The sequence below is a fragment of the Melospiza georgiana genome, chromosome Z (assembly GCF_028018845.1).
Source record: "Melospiza georgiana isolate bMelGeo1 chromosome Z, bMelGeo1.pri, whole genome shotgun sequence".
Taxonomy (NCBI): Eukaryota; Metazoa; Chordata; class Aves; order Passeriformes; family Passerellidae; genus Melospiza; species Melospiza georgiana.
Window position 1 is genome coordinate 80,605,848 of NC_080465.1, and position 23,944 is coordinate 80,629,791.

At 40.7% G+C, this 23,944-nt stretch overlaps 1 protein-coding gene across 2 annotated transcripts in view; it reads right to left on the reverse strand.

Moving 5' to 3' along the window:
- Positions 1 to 1,164: 1,164 nt before the first annotated feature.
- ST8SIA5 (ST8 alpha-N-acetyl-neuraminide alpha-2,8-sialyltransferase 5) overlaps positions 1,165 to 23,944 on the reverse strand; it is a 71,600-nt gene continuing 48,820 nt past the window's right edge. For both annotated transcript variants that reach the window (XM_058043484.1, XM_058043485.1), the window contains 6 exons: positions 22,326 to 22,418; positions 19,840 to 19,926; positions 15,910 to 16,054; positions 13,373 to 13,485; positions 9,884 to 9,976; positions 1,165 to 7,945 (listed from right to left, as the gene is read on the reverse strand). In XM_058043484.1, the coding sequence (XP_057899467.1) occupies positions 7,483 to 7,945; positions 9,884 to 9,976; positions 13,373 to 13,485; positions 15,910 to 16,054; positions 19,840 to 19,926; positions 22,326 to 22,418 (994 nt within the window). In that variant the 3' untranslated portion in view covers positions 1,165 to 7,482. The remainder of the gene's footprint in view (positions 7,946 to 9,883; positions 9,977 to 13,372; positions 13,486 to 15,909; positions 16,055 to 19,839; positions 19,927 to 22,325; positions 22,419 to 23,944) is intronic.

Sequence of the window (23,944 nt, forward strand, 5' to 3'; positions counted from 1 at the left end):
CTCAGTACCACACAGCACTGCCGAGGCCAAAAATACAAGCTGTCAATACCAGTCTGAGGGAATACCAGCAGAAGGGCCATTTATTATTTCCCCTGTTTCTTCTGCTCTTTCCCTAAGTGCCCACTTCTGGGCACTGTCAGACTGTGGTGAAACATCTCTGTAATTCACTCTGGCTTTTTATGGAGACTTTCTGGGAGCCAAGGCTGCAAATGCCACTGAGGAAAATGACGGATGCAGCAGGCTTTAGGAAATTAACCATTCTTTGATTGCTTGCTTAGCCGAGCAATTTGCAGCGTGATAGACAGAAATTATATCATCCAGTGTCAATTTGTCTATTCATTTTTCCCTCTCCACATGCTTCCTCTCCTTGATTGAATAATCACTAACAATAATCACAAGCATCTGGGGGAAGGAAGTACATCCATCAGTTTTAATGTCAGCAAGAATGAGGGCTGATTCCTCCAGCATTCACCACAGCTCTGCATCTTCAAAGTCATTTACATTCTCCTTATACCAGCACTAATACCCAGATTGTATTATTTCTGTTACGTACTTCCATTTCAGTTTATAATCGAGGAACAATAGAATGGCAATTGGGAAAATACCCAGTTTCAAAAAATAGATGGTTGTTTCATCCGCTATCATGCATTACCACAAATATTTTTACATCTATGTTTTAATTCTCTGAGAATATTGATGGAAGTGTAAGCTTGAAAGACTGAGGCTGAATAAGACAGATCAGATCCAAAGAAGATGATTTTCTATGAAGGATGAAGACAGTAAAGGACAGAGCTGTTAGGAAGGTGTAAGTAGGCAAATCCCAGGGATTGCAGAGGCTTTGCAAAGGCTGTCTCTGCACAGTTTGCTACTTGCAGTAATAAATTACCTTACTGTGTCTAGATATTTTGAAGACAACAGTCCAGAACATATACTAAATATTCAGTGATCAAAATACCAAATTCTCAGTTTTTATGGCTGCATAACTCTAAGTATACTTATATATATATCTATAAATGATGCTCTATCATCATATAATTCTACAGTGACATTCTCTAGTTTTGTGAATCAATTTCTACCAGCTGAGCTTCTAACTCCCCCTGTTCAGGGACACAGAACAGCAGAAAATACAAAATCAGTGTGAAGGCACAATAAGAGGCCCAAAGATTGCCTTTCCCAGAAAACTGTTAAAGTGATTTGTTTATTCAATAGAATTAAATCATCTTTCAAACACAGTGACACAGACCAAAAAAAAAAAAAAAAACCAGAAATAAAACCAAACCCCAAACCCCCTGATTACTGTTCTAGTTATGGCTTACAGCAATTGATAGGCTTTCTATCACAACCATAGTACAGCTACAGAAACAATAATAAGCCAAAATTACAAGGTGTAAGGTCGACAAAATAAAGGTCAGCCAAAGGACACAAGAGATTAACATCATCAAAAAAACCAACATGAACCCTGCTTGGATTTCTCCACCCTCCCTGCCACTGCCTTACAGAAACAACAAACATGAAACAGCTTTATTTTTGTCATAGCCCAAGCTCCCCTACAATGAAGACACAAAGTTTTACTCCAGTATTCCCAAAATAAGCATTTGTTTCCCACCAGGTGAAAACCAGGGAAATACTCAGCAGGCAGCAGTTGCTCAGTAAATTTACATGGGCTCAATGCAGAGGTTTGATCAGGAACCTCATGGCTGACAGCAGGAGGGCCCAGAAATGAAGAAAAGTCGCCAAATTTTTGTCCTGTCTCAGAGAGGGAAGGTATTTTTCTCCCTCTCCTCATCTCTAAGGGGAGAGGCTCGAATGCACACCTAAGTGTGTGTCACACAATGCCAACAACTAGGGATTAATTCTGCCTGTTCCACACTGATAAGAAGGCAATAACCAGAGTCTTCATAAGCTGTAGGGAGCACTGGAGATACTTCAGTGTCTTGGTCCATCAGACAGTTTCAGGTACAACAAACTTCTCAAGATAAAGCCAATGCAGTATCTGATTTTTCTGGCTTAATTTGTCACTGCTTTACATGCTAACACATTTTACAGTGATTAGTACAGTCAAAAATGTACATCAGCTTACCCAAAGATCAAACACTGAGAACATCTATGGCTTCTAAATAGAAAGTCAGACACATTGGTAACATATTTACATCTTTCAATCCTTGAAGCACTGAGGCAGATTTGTCTTACTTCAAGCTTCCCACTGTGGCCCAGTCCCTCATTTCTGATGTTTCTTGGGTGCTCAGGGCTTTGGGGAGCACTGGAGGTGCTGACAGCCTGGGACCCAGGCTCCCTCAACCCAATGCCTCTCGTACATTTGGATTTCTCTTAAGTTTATTTTTAAAAGCACTTAAGTACAATTTCATTGAATAGAATCAGGGTTTTTTTTTTTTTGTTTGTTTGTTTTTTTTTTTTTTAATACCATGCAGACAACACAGGATGACAAGCAGGCTCACCCACATTGGACAGGATGATAACAAGACACAAAATGATAATAATCTGGGTGGGTTTTTTGGGAGATGCAGGTTATTGGCTTGGCTTACAAGCACTGATGTAAGGCCTGAATTCTCTTTCTGCTGAACCCAAATGTGAATGTTGTGGTGGCTTTAAAGGTAGTGGGCTGCATCCTGCCTTCAACACATTCATATCACTGACAAATTCCATACTGGTATTTTAAAGCAAGCAGAAAAAAACCCTCTTTTCCTGAGGGCTGTGGTTCACACACATACTGCCAGGTACAGGGGGCTCATGTAGGATTTACACCACCACGATGAAATGCTTTGCATAGATGAGCTTGAAAGGATGAATTGATGAAATCTGGAAGGGAGAGTGACAGTCACAACACTTCTGCTTCCAGAGAAGCTTGTTCTTTACTCACACCATTAAAAACATGGTATTGCTCCTGCACTGTATCTAAAGCATATGAAAAAAGTGTATCTGAAATCAAGTGAAGGGGGGGAAAAAGAGGCTGCCTCATCTTACCAATGATCAAGGCCCATTTCTGGAGCACACAAAATTTCCACACACTTCACTGGGTTTTGCAAAGGCCCTAAGCATATATACTGACTTCCTTATTCCTGGAACCTCAGCTCACTCTAGAATTTCCCAGGGAGCTTGGCCCTTTAGGGACTGCCGAATTTTGCTGTTTCCTTTTTCCTATACTTGTGAAAGCTCCAAGGCTCTCTGCACACTCAAATGCGAGTGAGGTGGGGGAAAAGGCCCATTTCAGAGCATTTCACATTCACTACCCTGGCCGACAAGTGGACATGCCAGAAGATGAGAAAGGACAGATTCCCAGCCTCCCCACCTTGGTTTCCCCCAGCCAGAGCAGGGTTTGCTCCTCGCTGCCAGGGAGGGCTGAGCACCCACGCAGCTGCGTCAGCACCAGCGCTCTGCCTCCAAGCAGGAGCAGCCCTGCCACTGATTCACCAAACACCCACAGAGGGGACTATTCTTGGAGCTGATTTCCTTCCATCCACTACATCTGGCCATCCCGAGTCACCTTTAATTCATCGTCAGCCGAGCCTGCAAGAGGGTGGATTTTTCAAGGGCTGCAGGAGCCACCCCTGATTGCTGCAAGCTGTGAAACTTCTCCTGTTCTCTCTGCCGTGTTATTCCAGGGCACTAAAGGCTCTGGAGCAGAGCTGTGCCTGCAGCCTCCTGTATTCCCTTGACATTGTTTCTCAAGGAGACCACAGACCTGCTCAGCACGGTGCCTCTCCTCCTTGAGATAGCAGCAGAAGGAGCTGCTGCTGCCATGGCATGGCTCTCCCTTTTGCAATTCATGAGCTGGCTTTGACAACTCTGCTGCAATCACAGGAAATATGCTAAAATATTATAATGGCCCTATCGCCATTGAAGCCATTCTGTCCAACAGCAAAGTTGGATTTCATGAATCAAAAGCAATCAGCTAAACTATTCCAGCTAAATACTTCCTTCCCTTTGATGACAGCACTGGCAGATTCATAAGCCTCCTCTGTTGACCCGACAATAAAGTCAAAGGAATCCCAGTTATCATTTCCAACTCAACTTGCCTTGCTAGTGTGTGCAGTATCAGGAACTTCTTAAGGGATTCTCCTAAATAATGTGAGGGATTGGGGATTAAACCATAACATTTTCTCTCTGCCTGTCTCAGGCTTCATATCCTCAGCAGCAGAGCTGAGATTACAGCTCAAGCTCAGGATGTGGTACCAGACAGCTGACAGCCTTTCTTCATGCACAGATCAGAATTATTGGTGGGGGGGATTTTTCTGGGAAAGCACAACGTGCTACACACATCCTTTACTTGCAGGAAACACACCTGACAGTCACTTCTTATTACTCATCTATCCCATTGTTCAGAGGTTAAGACTGGACATTTGGAGCTTAGACCTTGTGGGAGAAGGGAAAACAAAAGCAGCCCCAAACTCAGACAAATGATTGATGTCAAAAGAATATTTTCTTATGCTCAGCACACAAAAGAATGATGGCAGAAACCAAGGAGGATCCTTCTTTCTGCAAAAGCCCTTCTACATATGGCATTTCTGACAAATGCCATAGTTTTGCAATCATTTTTTGAGCAATACCTGAAAATTTAATCAGAAAGTGAACATGTTGCAACATGTGTTTCATCACAAGGACTATTTTATATATATTTCATTACTAATCTTTCTGGCTTGCTAATCACTCCTTAACTGTACAGCTATGTACACCTTCACAGAAATATCTGGGCCTGTTTCTGCAGTCCCTACACAAATAAAATACCCACCCACCTTAATGGGGGCTCTTTTCAGATAAATGTGGCAAGATTGGGCCTTTGGTGCATATGTGCAAGTAACCTGCACACACTTCTTAAAATCATTAAAAAAATATAGTAGCTATAGATTTATAAGCAATCAAAATCTAAACACAGTAACACTGCACTTATTACAGTGAATTTACATTGCTGATTTATATGAAGCAAACAATGGAAAGGAAATGTCTGTGACTCTGTATTTACAGATTAACTGTAAATGCAGTTTTGCTTATCCTTTTGTCTGTCCAAAAGGATTTCTTGCAACTAAAAAGAGGGATTTGCACTATTTCTATCAGCATATGGATGCTTCTCAAGTGCTTTCCCATCTTTTTTGAAGTGCCTTTTGCAATGTATCAGACTCCTTTCAGCTGATTTTGTTCGCTTCCATCACCACAGTAAAGAAAAATCTCTTACTAAAGAAGGTAACCTTAGCAGAGCAGCAGCAGCAAAGCAAACCTGAAGCCACTACTAGCCCCAAACTCAGGCAGAACAAGGAGTAAGGGCTCCAAGTACCAGCTTCAGTGTCATTACTGTTATCATAAAAACTCAATGCACAGCGAGACGGCCAACCTGCAGTGTCACATTGCTCTCTAAATAGCACTTTCATCACAGCACTTCATTGTCAAAGCCCTTTGCACACAAATTTACAAAACACAGCAAAGACAAAGATCTCTTTTGCATATTGAGTCAAGGAAACCATTTCACCTGCAGGTTGATGGGGGTGCTGCCTATTTCACGGGTAGACAATATGAGGGGGTGCTCAATAACACACAGTGTAACTCTAAGACCTAAAACACATCATCACCACAAATAATACATTAAGCTTAAGCACTGGTCCTTCACCTGCCCCTGGCTGGTGTTTCCCAGGTGAGTTCTGACACCTTCATCAAGGATATGGGTTGCTTCTAAGGCAATCAAACCTCAAGAGTGCAGCGTAAATAAAATGCACTCTCACATACCACCCAGGTCACTGCTGGCCAGCAGGGACTTTTGAAGTGGTGACCAACGTGCTTTCACTTTCTTTGTGACCATTTTATCTGTAGTGTGAGCAACTTGCACAGCTCTCAGCATAGCACAGAGGCTTTTAAAAGAAGCTTTGTGCATTCATGCATTACAAAGTCAAAATCCAAGTCCATATTTGGATTTAAACCCTCTCCCCGCCAGCCCCCCACAAAAATAAAATATCCCTCATACAGAATATTTTAAACTTCAAGTCCTTGATCAAAGATCTTGCAATCTACATAAGACAAGACAAGGCAACAGCCCTAGTGCTTCAGACTAAGAACTTAGACAGGGAAACTCTGTTCATTTAGCTATGCCAGCACAGCTGGAATAGCAAACCTCACCTCCTGTGTATGCAGTCATACCAGTATGAAAGAGCAATTACCAGCAGCCTACTACAACAAAATAAACTCCAGCAACTTCTGGCACCTTTTCTGCTCCAGGATTTTGTCAACTGTAGCAGGTGAAAAATTAGGCTTGGCATACCTGGTAGAGCTACATTGATGACATTTAAAGAATACACCACCAGCCCTTTCACTATCCTAATAACATTCTCAATATACAAAAATGCCACATTAAGACATTTGACATTTCAAGATGCATAATTTTAAAATAAGCATCATAATCTAAGCCACAAAATAACTTCTCTGAATTTTAACTTCATTTCCTGACATTAACATATTACAGATACCTGAAAATGTTAACTCAACCTGTACAACAGTGAATCAACATTCAGATACTTTTACAAAGTCTTTAATAAAAATCAACGAGGAAATGATTTTTTTTCTATCTTATGCTGAACAAAAAAATCAACTTGTAAAATATAACTATGTAATCCCCTTGCTCTTCATCTCAAGAAAACCTTGTGAAGGAGCTTGTTTCTTCAGCAAGGACTCCAATGTGATGCTGAGATGGTGGCTGTGGGAGGAAGTGCACACATTGCCATGTGTTAGCCAGAAGGAAAGCATCACAGACAGGGAGAAAGGAAGCACAGTCAGCAGAGGAGAACAGAAATGCAAGGCGCAAGAAGGAAGAAACAATCTCTAAAACAATATCACAACATGATTCACACAGTTACCTGTTGCTGTGAATGGGAGTTCAACGTTCTGTTCTATCTTGGTTGAAAAAATTCATAAAGTGATTTTGTTTATTCCTAACACAACTATCTGCTATTTTTGATCAACACTTTGTGACATTACAGAACAAAGATTTTAAGTTATATATCCCCATTAAGCTATAATGCTAAAGAGTATTTTCAAAAATCTAAAGGCCAGAGAACAGAGTGTTCAATAACATCTGGCAATACCCCAAGGTACTCGATTCAGAAACCTATGTAAAGTCATATAATCTATGCTAAAATTCTCCACCTCTGTTTTTCCTCAAAAGTTTGGTGCTTTTCTCCATAGTGAAATGATAACTATATTAATGTGCTCTATTTATCTCTAAATGTATTGTAAATGTGCTTCTTATCTGACTTGATTTCCAGGACAGGGTGTACCCTGGGGCACAGGAGTTTTGCTTCTCCTACATTGTTACGGACCCAACTCTGCTAGCAGGAAAGATGCTGGTGTCCTAGATCTTATGGGATGCCAACGCCTTGAGGAACTTTATATCAAACAATTATTGCATAATCTCGGGGTGTAACAAAACCTCCTCCACCATACACAGGCCATCGAGCTCGCGCCACACTCTGGCAGTGTCCCCTGTCAGCTGCAGGTCCCCGTGTGAACCCGCAGGATCCCCTTGCTGTGCATGTGGAGGAAGTTGAATATCTCCGAGGGCATCGCGTGGAAGCCAGGGCGAGGCTTCACGTTGTCGTAGTAGTGGTGAGTTATAAAAATCCCTGAGGGGTTCATGGGGAAGGCCCAGAAGCCGAAGAGGTGCACCTCCTCGCAGAGCTCCAGGGCCGCAGTCACCAGGATCAGCCCGGTGCTGACCCGCTTGGCCCGCACGCCCTGGCCGAGCCAGTAGCGCGAGACGTTGATGAGATACTGGGGGTGGAAGTAGTAGACGGCCTGCTGCGACTCGAAGTCGTCCAGCACGTACTTGACGCGGATGGACACGTCCGTGTTGCGCGTGTTGTAGAAGGCCGGCAGCAGCACGGAGGCGTTCTCGTACACCTGCAGCACGTCGTAGAAGGGCTTCCTCCACTTCTCCAGCTTGTGGAATCTGCAGGGGAGAGGGTGGGAGCGATTGCCATGGTTTGACGCTGGCACAAAGCCAGCGCCCCCATGAAAATACATTCTTTCTGGTTTCTGCTGTGAGATGTGAGCAGGAGTAAGCAAAGCAGGCCCCTACTCAGAAATAAAGAAAGGAAAACTTTATTAACTAAACTACAACTATGTGTAAAAAGAAACACACAGGGAAAAATGAAAGCCTTCTAAAACATTTCCTCCTCCCCCCACCAAATTTCTAATACATCTGTCTCTTAAATTACCAACTCCGTCCGTCACTACTCTTTAGAGTCAATCAATTCTCCGTTCATCAAGAGGAGAGGAGTCCCTCTTGTGCCATAGGCTTCCTGAGGAAACACTGTTGGAAATCTGAACACCTATTGGCTTGACCACTTCATATCCCAGAAAACTTACTTCTTCTCAAACCACGACAGTGATGGTCAGCATATTCCCAGCGAGAAACCCCCCACAATGGGCTTTTACTGAAATACTTCTGACACAGGGATAATTGAGATGATTCTTCCCATTGATGGCTTCCCGTTATCAATGGGAATGTACTTAGATTTGTAGATACAGCATCAGCATGAAATGTAGGGTAGAAATTACATACTTCTGAAAAACTATTAAAAATATAACATTTTAAAAAATTTGTTTTTAAAAAATTAAAAAAAAAAATCATAATAACTTCATAATAACCCTGTGGCCATTACTGATGGTGTCTCGCTTCTCATGGTATTATTAGAAGTACGTAATTTTTCCAAGCTACGTGGTGCACTGTAGAAGGATTTTTAGCAGAACAAGGCCATGCTGTGCTCCTCCATGGACAACCCTGGCCTTCAGATTACAGAGTTACTTTGAAGACCATGTGCTGTCTTCAGGACAAGATAGACCATGTACTGTCCTCATAACAAGACAGACCATGTACTGACCTCGAATGGATCCAACAAGGAAGAATGAGCATTGTGCCAAGATGTGACTACATGCCAAGCACGTTGTGGGAAACTCTTAATTTGGCAAACCTTAACTAAAGATGCTTATAGGTGTGACAACCCATCAGTAATTAACATGTATGTGCAACTATAGTTGCTAAACGAATGAGCATCAAGCACTAGTGGTGTGAGACAACGTATAGAAAGGAATAAATATGCCAAAGTTGGTGAATAAAGGAGAACAATATGTAGCAATGTAGAACAACATTGGTATGATTGTTGTTACTCAGCCGACTCTCCTGTCGAGGACCCTCCTCAGTGCACCATGCAGTGCAGGGCTGTATGAAAAAGTGGCCAACACCAAAGCTAGCAAGTGCTTAAAATGTCTTACTGTAACATTTTTAAAAGAAATCCAAAGTCAAACAAATTATTTTATGTTGCTTGAGGAAAGAAAAATATCCCCCTCCTTTGAGAAAGGAAAGCAGTAATGAGCCTTATGGTCCCAAAAGTGTCACTACGTAGCATTAGGGCATTTACAAATTTAAAATTAAAATCACCTAGTCAATCCTGTCTACAGTAAAGTTTCACTGGCATTTCTTTAAAATATAAGACAATGTGTTACTTTATTTACTTGATGATCTTAATTTCCCAAAGTTGATGACTCTGATTCTGTGAGTTCAGCATTTCGGGTGAGATCCAGTTTCTTTCACCCTGAATGTTTCTAAGATGTTTGACTGGGACTTGCAAGCAGAGCAGGGGAAGGATGGCTCTGTTGTTTTAATTTAATTTTAGCTCATTGCCTTTCCATTTTCCATCGTCAAAGTGCAGGTTTAAGTGTTTAACACATTTCTACAACTTGTTACTTATTCAAGTCAGAATGAAATGTATGATTCATAGTGATGGTATAAAGTAGGATTCGGTAAAAAATTCTGTGTAACAGAATTACATTTAAGGTAGATTTGGGAAATCAAGAAAAATGAAAATACAAAAAAACCAGAAATAACCTCTCAGTGATTATACTGGGATTGACAGTCACGACATCTGTCTTCACCCCAACGTCCATGAAGTATTTCTCAGATATAGGAGGCAAATTGCATCTATAAAAAAGAGAAATCAGTAAGAAAGTTCAAAAATTTATTTCACCTTTTCAGGACCAGTAAATAAAATTTATTTAAGCATTTCTGCCAAGCAACAAATCTAGAAGCAGAGTGAGAATTTAAAATTGTATCTAAACATGTTGATGCCCAAACTGTGCAATAATCTATCAAGTTCTTGAGGGCTGTGCGAGGACTTTTCTTGTTCCCTCACCTGTGAGAGATGACTTCTCTTTGCAGGTGTAGCCAAGGCCCATTTTGCTTCCTTAACAGCAATTTACCTATTTACTCTGCCAGTTTAGGATGCAAAATGAATTGAAGCTCCAAGGCCAATCAGCCTATAAAATCAAAGGCTTGCTGAGCAGTAGCTGAGATGCATTCAATAATTAATAAACGATATCTAAAACACTGCCTTTAAGATGCTTCGGTTTATACCCAGGAGAATTTAGGGAAAATGTTCCACAAGAGAGAAATCAATCCAGACCTAATTAATCCCAAACTATCTGCTTCACTTCCTTTTCCATTTAAAAGCATCTCCCAACATGGTTTAATAGCAGCAATTCTGACTCTACAAGTTCACTATAGTTATTGGAAGCAAACTTGTGAGATTTGCAAGCCTTGACTTTGCCCAGCCTCCATTCACCTTGGCCTTGTCCTAGATACATCATCTCACAAAATTTAGAGTATCTCTCAAGAGATGCTGAAGTTACTGAAATGCACACTCACAAGTTATCACGCTGTCTTTCCTTCCAAAGGAAATCCAGCTGAAAAAAACCTTCAGCATGTGTTTTCAGGGATAAAATGTGTGGTCTGGCAACTGGTTTTACACTCAGTTTAAGCTAGAGTTAGGCACTGAGTGACACTTTGAAAGCTTTTTGAAGTGACCTGCAAGCCTCAATTAAAACCATCACTGTTAAGGCCCCCCACATCTCAAAAATACTGCTGTGCCTAATTTTCAAAGCTGTCCTTATTTCTGAAGAACAGGGCTGAGCAAAAACTGTGATGGGATTTAAGGTAAGAGATGCTTACTGTTTTCACAATACCACAGTTCAGCTGACAGGAAAATTTCTCAGTCAAAGAGAGAGGACAGCTTGGGGAGCAGAAGAATGCACAAAATTCCTCTAAAGTCCTTCTAACACTCAAAAGGTTCACATCCACCTCACAGATAGTCCATCTTTATATGGCCAGAGAATTGGGTTTGGTTATCCTTTTCATAGACAATGCCATTTCTAGGACTTCCTTCTGCTGGGTCATGGAACTCAAGTGTTTGGGCACCCCCAGCACCACCTAGCACTTGGCACTGTGCTTATTAGATAATATTTGAGAAGGGTTTTCAGATAATCAGCTTCAATGTTTCTGAACAGAAAATTCACACCAGGATTAAGAGTGACTGAATTTTTTGAAGATAATGATAATGCCTTATAAAAATGGTCTAATCTGGACAAACTGTACTTCTGTCACAAGACTCCAAAAACTCATCCTCACCAAGAGCAGTCCCATCTCTAAATTCACAGAGGTCCCCTCTGGCCAGTAGATGGAGACAGACAATAACTACTGGTATATGCAACCCTGGTGTGTATTTTATATATTCTATTATACTATAACTGATTGCTTTCAGAATTTACTTCACAGAACAATCCTGGCTGCATGCTGCTGGCCACAAGAAAAGATTTCCCCAAGTGTCCTGAAAGTATTGCTGAATGTAATCAGGGCTCCAGAAACACTTGTGAAATGTTTTATAAAATTTCACTGGTGGCCAAGATGATGATTCCTGATAGTTTGGTGGACTGGAAAGCAGATGTGCTCAGACCTGATCTTGAACACAAGCTTTACTTTAAAACTGATGCCAGCAAGACCTTGAGTTTTAAAACACTGGCACATCTTTTTGCATAATCCACAATTTGGAGATGGTGAACCAGCGGTTTCTTTGGCACTGATATATTTTTTCATATTCCAGTTCTGACTAAACCTCCATTTAATTGTTCCAGTTACCAAACGCAACCCAGTTTCTAAGTTCTGTAATAATCTCCTTTTTTTTTCACCAGTTTTGGTACCATTCAAGGAAGAGTAGCAGTGGTAGAAGAGGAACTCTACTAAAAGTCCTTAAAGATAAATGATAAATTTCCCAGACATATTTCAGCTTCTGCTTAAGAGCTTGCCATCTCCGTGTGTCACATGGGCTGCTCCTTTCATCCATACTTATGGTTGTGATCCAACACAACAGCAGCAAATCTACAGTAATTATTTAATGCATATGGAATACACTAAGCTTTTAAGAAAGAAGTTATGTGAAGCCTAGACTTTCTCACAGACTTTTTTTTCATTGAAAACTAAGATAATAATTTTCTGTAAAGCTGCAATAGAAGGCAGACACAGGAGTCTGAAAATAATAAATCCTGAATGTAAAATTTTCTCATGTGATGTCAAGTTGAATTAAGACTGCACTGAATCAAAATCTGATCTAATTTTTGCTGGTGTGAAGTCAGAGAAATTAATTGCTTTATGCATGGTTATTCTAAACTGACAACAACATACCCAAGATCAGAAAATAGGCCAACTGAAATAAAGAGATTTTTCTTTTCTAGAGAGCAAGTCATGAATCTGTGAGCTAGCGGTCATATGCCATGACCCAGGCAAAGAGCTTAACAGGATTTAGAGAGGGATTAGTCATGCATATGAATAACAAAAAAAAAAAATCTTTCTCATATATATTAAGGATTATAAAATTGCTGCTAGACTCTCTTATCCAGGGACACTCATCGTGGGACATCCCAGTTTATGCAAAACCTGGGTAATTCCACATATAGTGAGGAGCAGTGAAGACACTTAACCTTTAAAGTTATTCTGGTGACTTTGGAAGCCCTGGATAGATTATTGATTACAGTAAATCCTGTTATTGAGCACCTGAGCTCTGCACCAGTCCAGAAACACACCTCTGAGGCACATCAGCTGTGAGCTATTAACATCTGACCAGGCTGCTTGTCACTTAATAGAGGTTGTACCTCTGGCTCAGATCTGCCCCAGAAAATTATGCCCAGGTTCATAGGACACTGCTTATAGTGTAATATCCATAGAAGGATAAATCCATAACCTCAGTGGCAGGGAGAGGGCATCAGACTTTGCCAATAAGTCAGTGATTAACCCCACGGAGATTGGGAGAAGTAATTCCTCAAAGCTTAATTAAAAAAAAATATTATAAAGAAAGATGTTTTGGGGTGGTTTTTTTTGTTGTTGTTTTGGGGTTTTTTTGAAAACCAGCTTTTTGTGCAAGAAGTAGGCTTGACACAGCCAATTCAGCAAATGTCATGTTTCCATGCGAGAGAGAATAGCTTCTCAACATTCCTTTTATCATTGGAAAAGGCAAAAAAAAAAAGAGGAAAATGGAGCCGTGGTGGTTACCGAAACACGAAGTCTGCACTGTCAATCTCCCGGCCACATCTGCTGTTCTTCAGAATTCCTCCATTCCCAACCACTGCACACCTCTTGAACTGGGAGCGGTGGTACGGCATGTCCTGCAGCAGCACGGCAAGGAAACAGTTAAAGACCCCAAAACATGGACACAACAACCCCCCTTTTCACTTCTTCCTTTGTTGTTTTTTTTTTTTTTTTTTCCTCTGCAGCTGCACCTTGCTGCATTAACCACAGGATGTTGACACTGGTTCTGGGGTGCAATATTCCCTTTACACAAAGCGATGGATATTTTGCTGTGCAGTTAGAGATGGCACAGGCAACAAACCCAAATGGCACAGGCAACAAACCCAAATAACCTATCATTTTTCCCCAGGCTCAATAACATAAGGAATAATTTCAGACATTTTCTTTCCCCTTTGATTTCCATGTGAGGGCACAAACCATGAATTAGTGTAGCTCTTTTCTGGGCTGCCTGCAAACTGCTGGCTCCTGAGGTTCTGGTGTCCTGCTTTTGGGAAGGCTGCACACAGAGCTCCAGGGCAGCCAGTAAAACCCAAGAAGTCTGTCAGACAGCATGTCACAGAAAGCAGCCCAAATTTTATTGCTCACCAGTAATTGTACTGATAGTATTAATGATTATTAATTAGCATTTGCACTACCAGCACTGCCCTTGGTCAGGCACCTTTATGAACTTGTGGATGATGCAATCCACAATTTTCTCCTGTAATCTTTGGGAAAAATCCCGTCTTCACACACAGAGATGCAGCTGCTGCTGGAGCCAGAGAGTGAAAATCACATCCTGAGAACAAACTGGGCTGTTAGGGTGAGAGGGCTGTGACGAAGAACTGAGCCATGCTACACCTTATGAATATGTAGGGATGTGCTTACATAAGCATGAGAGTGCTCGTTTTTGGTACATACATATTTTATCAATAATCTCACGCTGCAAACTACAGAGGGATGCAAGAATGGCTTGACATTTCTGGGTGATTATTCCCAGGATCTTTCCACGGCATCCATAAGCCATGAGGCAAAAAGGGCATGCAATTACACCTGTCTGAGAAAAGCAGCAGCTGTCTGACAGAGAGGAAATATGGAGCTGTCTGTGCTTTATGCAGTGATTTCTTAACACACAGTCCCTTGGCAGCCCTGGAAGGGAAATCAGAAGCCAGGTGTCCATGCTTAGCACAAAGCTCTTGCCCCTGCAGCATTGCTTCTGTGTTTTCAGCCCTTTATTTCCTACATGTGAGAGGCTACAGCCCTGCTCCCGCGCAGAGGGTGGCTTTGGTCACTGCCCAGTGACTCCCAAAGGCATTTTGGCATGCAATGATGCCTTCACAGCATCCTGATCATCCAGGACAAACAAACCTAGCAGATCTCAGGTGTTCAGGCTTTGATGCACTCATCTGCCTAATCAGGCAGGGTTCTGAGGATAACAGTCCTGGATTTAGACGTACCCATTCTTTGCACGTCTCCAGATGCCAGAGTGCTTTCCTGGATCCCAGCCTTTCCCTGCTTCTGCCCCAGCTCCCCACGTGCACATTCAGATAACAGCACTTCCCTTCCTCTCAGCAGTGCCCAGAAAGCCAAAGGATTAGATGTGGTGTGACCCTGAAGGACGGGTTCAACGGCACAGATTCTAAGTACTTAACCTGAATATTGGTGTCTGGCTTTTCAAAAGGGATCAGTTTCAGCCACCCCCTCCAAGTATTCTGTGTAAATTGAAGGGGTGAGCCCTGTGATAAATCTGCAGCCACATCAGCCCATTCCTGCTCATCAGTCATTCTGTGCAGAGGGAATTGCCCACTGATTATAACCTTGAACACTCCTGGAGGTCAAGTGTTATTTGCTGGAAAGGCTTTGAATAATCATTATGATGAATACATTTAAAAATTATGAAGCCTGTTCACAGATAATCTGCGAACGGAAATAAGTATAAAAATAATCATTGTGAATATGAGTTATAAAATAATCATGCCAAAAAGAAAATCAGACCTACCCTCAAATGTTGGATTTACTATATGTGAATATTATACTTTGAAAGAGTTCTGATAAATCAGTGTCTCTTATATTTAGCTTTCTTATTTCATTATCCACTTTGCTCCTAAGTCAGCAATATTCTGCAGGAAATTACATATATATGTATCTATATCTATATCTATATCTATATCTATATCTATATCTATATCTATATCTATATCTATATCTATATCTATCTATACCTATATCTATATATCATATACACATACATATACATATATATATACATATACATATACATATACATACACATACACATATACATATACATATGGATGGATGTGTATGTGTATATTTTGCAGATGACGCCAGAAAACAGAATAATCACCTAAAATATCATATTAAAAAACCAAAGATTTTCACATCAAATATAAGCAGTGAATGAATTCTGTAGAAATGTCAAACAAGTGCTAAATGCTTGGCTATAGGATAGTGCCTAATGCAGCAAGTACAGTGAAGCTGATCCTGCAAGTGGGCAGAGGCACCTTTGGAAACATTTTGAAGATTTCTTGGTTGATATGAAAGATTCCACTCGTATCCACTTCATATTTCAGTTTAGTTCCCAAGGGAGTATTTTTCTGTGTGGTGAACAGAAAGGATGGGGCATTGCAACACCTTGACAGAGTAGACCTGTGAAAAGAAAAATAAATAAGAACAAGGAGATGATGGCATGACACAGGATTTGCAATTACTGTTGCTCCTAACAAGGTATTTTTCACCAAAAAAATGTTTTTTAGCTCTTGGATAGGTAAAATGGTGGTTTGGTGGATTTTCACTCAGAAAACTTCAGATTTGGTGAAATTTTCTTTGATTGAGAAAACTGTGGCAAAACAAAAAGAAAAGAGAGTAAATTAGATACCTACACTTGTCTCTTCTAGGGGAAGATGGAAAATCATGTGCAAATTCATGGGAATTGCACATGGGAAACTCATGCGCAGATTCTGCCCTGCTCGAGCCCCAGAGATGAGCTTCTGCCTCCCATATCCTGGCAAAACCACATCAGTGAATTAGTCCCTCTCTGCTTTCGAGATCTTCACCATTTTATGAATTATACACTCATCACTGGGCAGGAAATGTAGGGGTTCAAGAGTCCCTCTGGAGACATGGAAATGTGGCAGGGCAGTATTTGAACACAGCAATACCCAAAGACACTGCCCCACCTGACAGACTGCTGTGGAGCACAGCACACTTTGGCTACAACAAAAAAAAAAACTTCAAAAATCTTAATTTTGCCCTTGGCCTTGCACATGTGTGCATCAGGAAGGTGATGTGGCCCCAAGAGTTTGGCGCCAGGCAAACTGGTCATGCCTAAAACTCAAAAACCTCTGACTAATGATCAAAATATTTTTGCATAAAATCCCAAATATGGGATTCAGAGTAAGAGAGAAAAAACATTCAGGTCTGATCTCTTTGCTGCGTTTTGCATTGTAGAAACCCAAACCACCAAAAATATTTCTCTGTCTACTCTAAAGTGTCCTAACCCCCAAGGTAGCACTAACTTTAACCCTCATTCATAGAAAAAGTTTCCTAGACTTCAAAATAGACTGAAATCCACATAAGTGTAAAATAAAGTATAGGAAATGGTGTATCACTTAGTAAAAAATGTAAGTTAAAAAATTTTTAGTATGTTGTAGATGGAAGCAAAATAAAAAACACAAAGTGTCGTCCTAAGTGTCTTCATGCTTCTTCTTCCTTCTTCTTCCTAAGTTTAAGTAACATTTTGTAATTAGATAAAAAAATACACATTACAAACTTTTTTGAATAAATTATTAAGTTAAAAGAAAAAAATAATTTAAGTGTAAATTCTTAATTAAATATTTAGTCCTGAAAAACCTTGTAACAAAAGATCGTTAACCATTTACTGCCTTCTAATGAAAAGCTGCCAAACTCACAGTAATGAAACTGTTTTATAATAAAAAAATAAAGACTTAAATCCAAACATAAACTACCATCTCAAATACCTTCAATCCCAACCCAAAAAAAACCAACAACCAATACCCCAAAAATGAAACACCCTCCCATACATGAAATGTAGATAGGAAAAGCAGCTTTGTGAATAAGATTCCCTTTCCCCATCCTGCCTTGGATACTTTTCTTCTTTCACTGGTGGAACTGGAAGCCCTGACTTCTGCTCACCCTTATTCCAGAGATGGTTTATTTCCCAGTCAATGTGTTTGATACCTTTAGTGAAAAATCCATGTCATAGCAAATGTATGAGCATGAAGGCAAAGCCAGATGGCTCTCAAATAACCCAGATTAAATGCCTTGCCTCTGGGGTGTGTGGCCTCATATTCTCAGTTGGAAGAATAAGCCTGTCTTCTTTATGGGTTTTATTACAAGCACCAGAAAGCAAATAGAGAATTATGCAAACATTTCAGTGATGTCCAATTACTCTCATATACTTGACTCATGCAGGATGGCACAAAATGACCATCAGATCAAGGCAGCAAATGAGACTGAAAAAGTCAATGAATAACGTTCAACAGCAAAAACAATTACAAACAGATTCAAGGAATTGAATTGTTATAGTTTGGATATGAGAAAAACCTCTTCATTGGCTGCTCCTTAAGGAATGGGAAGAGATGTTTTTCCTTAATGTCCAGCTGGTTTTCCAGAGGCACAGAGGCACACATGCACATTTTGTGAATGCCTGATATCTGATGGAAGAAGATTCTCAAGGAAACTGCTTTCCTTAGTCTTTACATACAAACTTTATTGTGATTTTTGCCCTTCATCCCTCTCTGCTGCTCAAGCAGCTGCCATGTAAATCTGCTGGATTCTCCCCATCCACATGATGGGACTGGAATGGCAAAGCTCAAAATCCCACAGCTATGAGGGTTACACATTTCATCCTCCTCCTAACAGCCTCCAAACTCAGAGACCTTGATTTGCTGTTAGGGACAGCAGCCTCCCCACAGCCCCACACACTGATGTCTCTGCCCCACTGAACACGGATGAAACAGGCTTTACACATTTTCTTCTTTTGAATTACAAGCACTACTGTTGCTCCTGAGACCAGCCGACAGAGATTATGTTTGCATCTGGGTGCCAGTGAGGGTTCCTGGAGCAGTGATATATCAGTCAGGCAGGTAGAAGCAGTGACAGGAGTCCCTCATCTCTGTTTTCTCTCAGTGCACAGGGTGGAGAGGGGTTCTTTGTTTAATGTGCTGGTGTTGGTGGCCTGAGATAGACTGATGGTCCTCCTGGTGGTCTTTGGAAACTCCTTTCTCATTGCTCCCATCTCTGCTCTGGCCTCCAAAGCTCAAAGGGCTCCTTTCCATACCTCAAAGTGCTGCTTTCTCTCTGGGCACAATCATTACTCCTCTCACTCCAGCTGTTTTTAAAATAATGAGCTGCAATCCTGAATGACTCTCCTCTTCAAAACAGGCTCTGATAATTGCCTACCAAGTAATTTCCAGGAAAAATGCAGGGGGAAAAAAAAACCAAACAAAACCCAAACACCTAAAAAAACTTAGGTGTGGAGATCACATTGGAGAAACTGCTATGAGTCTGAGACTAACAATGTTATTTTTAAAGATGTCAATGACTAACTCAGCACATGCATTCTCACACTCTCTCATTAACTCCTGACAGCTATTTCCTGGAATCATGCAAGAGAATTTGAGATAAAGCTGGGGGCCTTATTACAAACAACATCTCTGGATTGTACCAGTGACTTGCAGACTCCAGTCTACAGCACTTACCCTGAAATAGTTTATTTTCTCAAAACCTACTCAAATATGGCACTGGAATATATCAATATATAACATTCAAAAACTGGTTTGGCTTCAATCCACTGCTGCCTTCACAAGGCCAGTTCCAAAAGCTGTGTCTTGAGAGGATCGTGGAGCAGAGAAGTTACATGAAGAAAGACAGAGCACTACAGAAATTAACTGAGAGGTCTCTGAAGACCAGAAAAAAATATGTAGATAATCTGTGAGTAAGAGCTGAGAAGCCATTACCAAAAAAAAAACCAAACAACTAGAAAAAGTCATAACCAAGGGCTGACAGTACCTAAAACACCCAGAAGAAATCAAGTATTTTGAGTATTTTGTAGGCCAAATTTGCACTATCACCAGTGGTATTACCATTCCAAGCCAGAGAGTTAGGCCGATGTGTTAGGGGCAGCCATTAAATCTCATCTCCATCCCCACTGCTGCCCAAATAACATCTGGAAGTCTTTCCCACATCAAATTCCTTGCCTTTCCTGGAAGACTGTTCCACCTGCCAGAAATCTTATTGCTGAGTTGTTTTCTTTAAAGTAGGAGGAAAAGTCCACATTTATTCAAAAGGATGGTATTCCAAATGTTGTCATGCTTACTCTTGGTAACCATGTGAAATTTTGATCTCTGCAAGAAGCTAAACTCAAACTAAAGTAGATTTTACCCAGTCTCATTAATGTGAGACATTCTTACTTGAATAAATTGGCTTCTGTGACATTCATCTCCCATTTGCACATCTGTAGGCTCTTCCATCTGTCAAACAATTCAGTTTGTTTCACCCTAAAATATATAAAAAAAGAAAAATTAAGTTTATTACAAGGGCTTAATTTCCTAAAACAGCTGCAGATAGAATACCATGCAAATTGATGGGACAAATCAGCCAGTCTCAACAGTACAAAATTTATAATTTTTCTTCCTTTTTCTGCTCAGACATAGCCACTCCAAGCCCAGTGAATGCAAGAACTGATGTTTGGGACTGATTTCTTCTCCCTGATAGGCTTTGACTGTTTTTTTCAGGATAAAAAAAAATGCAATATTGAGCAAGAAGCAGCTGCTCTACCAAAATCTGCTGGGAAGCAAATTAATTTCAATCAGCTGGGTTTTGGGGAAAAGGTGCACCCAGCAGAAGGGCCCAGGAGGGGAGTATTGGAAAAGAGGATTAATTTGGCCAACTAAAGCTGCATTTTGGTGAGGTTAACTTGATCTGTGAGATCCTATAGCACAACATTGTGGTTAAATTTATTTTATGAACAATTTATAAGATCACGTGTAGGGATAAGAGTCTGTGATGGTAAGGGCAAATGAAAAGCTCTTTACATAACGATCTCTACCTCCTCCTCTGCTAATCAGTACACCTGTAGTCACATTAAAAAAAAAAAAAATATCCCCACTCCTATTTCAACTAGGCTGATAGAGGATGACTCATTTTTTGATGATATCACCAATTCCAAGAAGTTCCTCACTGAAGTTCGCACATATTCTGGTGCGTTTGGACAACAGAGATAATGAAGGCTTTGCAAATATCTGGAGGTAGGAAGCAACTGTATAATCTGGCTAGGAAATTTGGAAGCCTGTGATTTCTGCTAGATTGATAGGTCTTAATGAGTTCTTTTCAGGCTTGAGGGCTTTTAATGTTTGAATAAAGCATAGACTTTTAAGATAATTATATATTTAATGTGGGTAAAACCGAGCATTTCCCAGGCTGAGGAAGTTGCAGGAAGGAATTAGGTCATATTGTACTTTCTGTAGCCCACCAGAGCACATTAACTTGGAAATCTTCCATTACCACAAGGGCTGACTTGGGAAACATAGCACATTTGAATCAAGAACATCAGAAGAGACCAGCAGAGTAGAAGAGTTTAATGTCAAACAGCATCTACTGTAGAATTTAGGGTAACTCATATCTAGCTGAGCAGGAATCCACTACCTTCCTTGGGGCACTGGGTAAGATGAAGAAAAATGAGGAATTCTCTGCGCATGCAAAAAGAAAAAAGGCATATCAGAGCTCCTGATCTTCAGCAGAACACTGGGGAAGTGTGACATTCTCACCCCTCCCTTTTATTTTTAAGCACTGCGAGTCAGCAAGCCGTGCAAAGTGTGTTACTCGTGTACCCTTCATCCAGTGCAGGAGGCAAGGACATAACCTACATTCTGCTGTGCACACAGGCAGGCAGGGAGGCGTGTGCTCAGATTCGTGCAGACCTGGAGCAACAAATTCTATTTTCTGTAGCCCTGGCTGCTCAATGTTGTGCATGTGTGGAGCTGCATTTTGAAGTTACATTCCCAGGGCAATTTTCAGACCCTGTGCATTGCCTGCCACATTAATAAACCATTGGCTTTAGATGTGATGAGGGAGTAGGCATAATCGAAGCACCTAAACTCAGTGAAATGCTGAAAAATGCAAAAAGGCAACACTAAAATCACCCAGCTGTGCACTGTCGTACTGGCAAACTCACTTTTTTCACCCAGTTCCCTTGCTGTAGCTTGACATAAACATCTCATTCAACTCATTGGTTTCCTGACATACTTACTGGACCACAAAACACAATTTAGAGATATTTTATTGTTTCCCAGAATCATATTTTCTTACCTTTTCACTGAGGTGTTTTGAGTTGTGAAACTCTCTGCTGTTTGAAAAGGTCAGAAACAAAAATGGGCTCAGAAAATATCTAAACAAATTAATAGAAAGGTCTACTCTGATTACTCCACTCTGGACTCCTTCTACCAGTCCACAAGCTCCCATGCCAGTATTTATTATCAGGAAGGGCTGAACATTTTCTTCCTTTCTCAGCCTTCACTACTGGCCACTGTCAATGAAAGAGCCTTAAGCTGGACACTTGCATGAGTCAGTCTGGCTGTTCTTGCCCTTCAATTACTGCAAATATGATATTATAAACACTGTATTGAATTCTCAGCAATAATTCTGGGCCTGACCAAAATGCCTCAATGTATGGGAAAAGCTTCCATGTTCTGTAAATGGAGCTCAGATCAAATTCAAACACTGCTTGCACAGGTAAGAGAAGGCTAGAGATCCCTTCTGAGATCCCTGCTGATGTCACCTCTTGAGCCTTTTGGCAGTGTCATTGTAAGACACCATTCCATCCTGCCTCAGAAGTAACACTTTTAGCAATGCTTTTATTGCTAAGTACTTCTACTTTTTGCATTTAGCTCATACTTACATAGACAAGACCTTCACCTCGATGATGTCCTGCCTTAATTCCAGGCATTTTGTAGAGTTGTACTCCAAAGGCCCTTCATAAAACTCAAAATACCTGGGGAAGGACAAGAAAAGACATCGTAAATAAGGTTTAGGCTAGAATAATTCTCTTGCACATCAGCAGAATTTTGCTGAAAGTTGTCATTTATGATTTTTTCCTAACTTGAGGCTGCACTGCCTGGCCCCTAGGCAGCTTGTTCCTTCACAGGAAAGCACAGATGTCTCCCTGCTGGTCCTGGAACAGTCTCCCATGCCCAGTTTGTCCATTCCTACAGGAGGTCACCTATCTTGAGGCAACAACAAGGACCAGCTACCTTTTCCAGCAGTCAGCACTTGGCAGCTGGAACTGAAAGCCAGGGCAAAAGCACCGATCATTTAAGGGACACTGTTCCCATCTTTGGAGTGCCTGACTGTGCTGGGTTGGAAAAAACAATACCATAAAAGTGCTAGAGATGGTATGCCATCTGTGGAGGCTATTCCATAGCTCCTGAGCAACTGAGCTTTTCACTGGGATTTACTGTTTTGGTCTATTTGGATGTGAGTGGAAACAGGGATTATATTCTAGAAAAAATAATTTGAGAACAAAAGGATTTGAATGCTCAGACACAGGAGAAATAAGAGTGATATTCTTGATTAAAATATAGAGAGAAATATTTAATTTATTGGCTAATTTCTTTACCTTAATCACTGGGCTGAAGGGGAAGAAAACCACAATGGTAGCTACTCATGCTAGGGAAAAGAAAAAGCCCAGGCTGACAAGTGAACTCAATGAGTCTGCATTGAAATGACAAACAAGATTTTGGATTTAAACCAAGCTCTGCATTAGTTTCACTCCTAATCATTACAAGTCTGTATTAAAACCTAATGCCTAAGACCTGCACATACCCATGAAACACTTGAGAGGATAATGAAAAACTGAGAGAAGGTGACCTGAGGAATAGGTACTATGAACAAGACTAGGGAAAGCTCTTTTGATGGACCGTTTAAAATCCTGGTATTCGTGAGGTTGTAACTCCAAGAACTCAATTTTTGAATCTTCAATGAGAAATATAAGATAAGATTTGTGGAAAAGCTTCATTCAATCCATCATTGGAAAGGAAATATTTGAGGTTTGTGTCATTGCAAAATAGTATCAAAATTCGTGTTTGACCCGTGTGTAACTGGAAAAAGTCCAAGAGACTCCCAAAGCAATTTGCTTTCAACAGGGAATATTTCTGTCCTTCTGTCAAGTGCTGCTTTAGAAAAAGGTCTCCTTCACCTCTCCCTGAGGTTTTCACCACCTCAGCTTTGTCAAAACCCAAACCAAACATTTCTGTGATCCAGTGAGAAGCACAAACCTTGAGACTGAAAGGAGGAAGCCCATGCTTAAAAGGTGGCAGGAGAACAAAAAAAAAAAAAATCCTAATAAAGAAGAACCCAATAGCTCATCCTCAAAAAATGTGGCAATTTGTAAATGTGTTTGTATAGACTTCAAGGCAACAAACATGTATTTTTTATAAGTTTTGTAGAAGAAAATATGCAATTAAAGGATTCCAAGATCAGTAAGAACTCTATGAAAAGACTGATTAATGGAGACCTAAC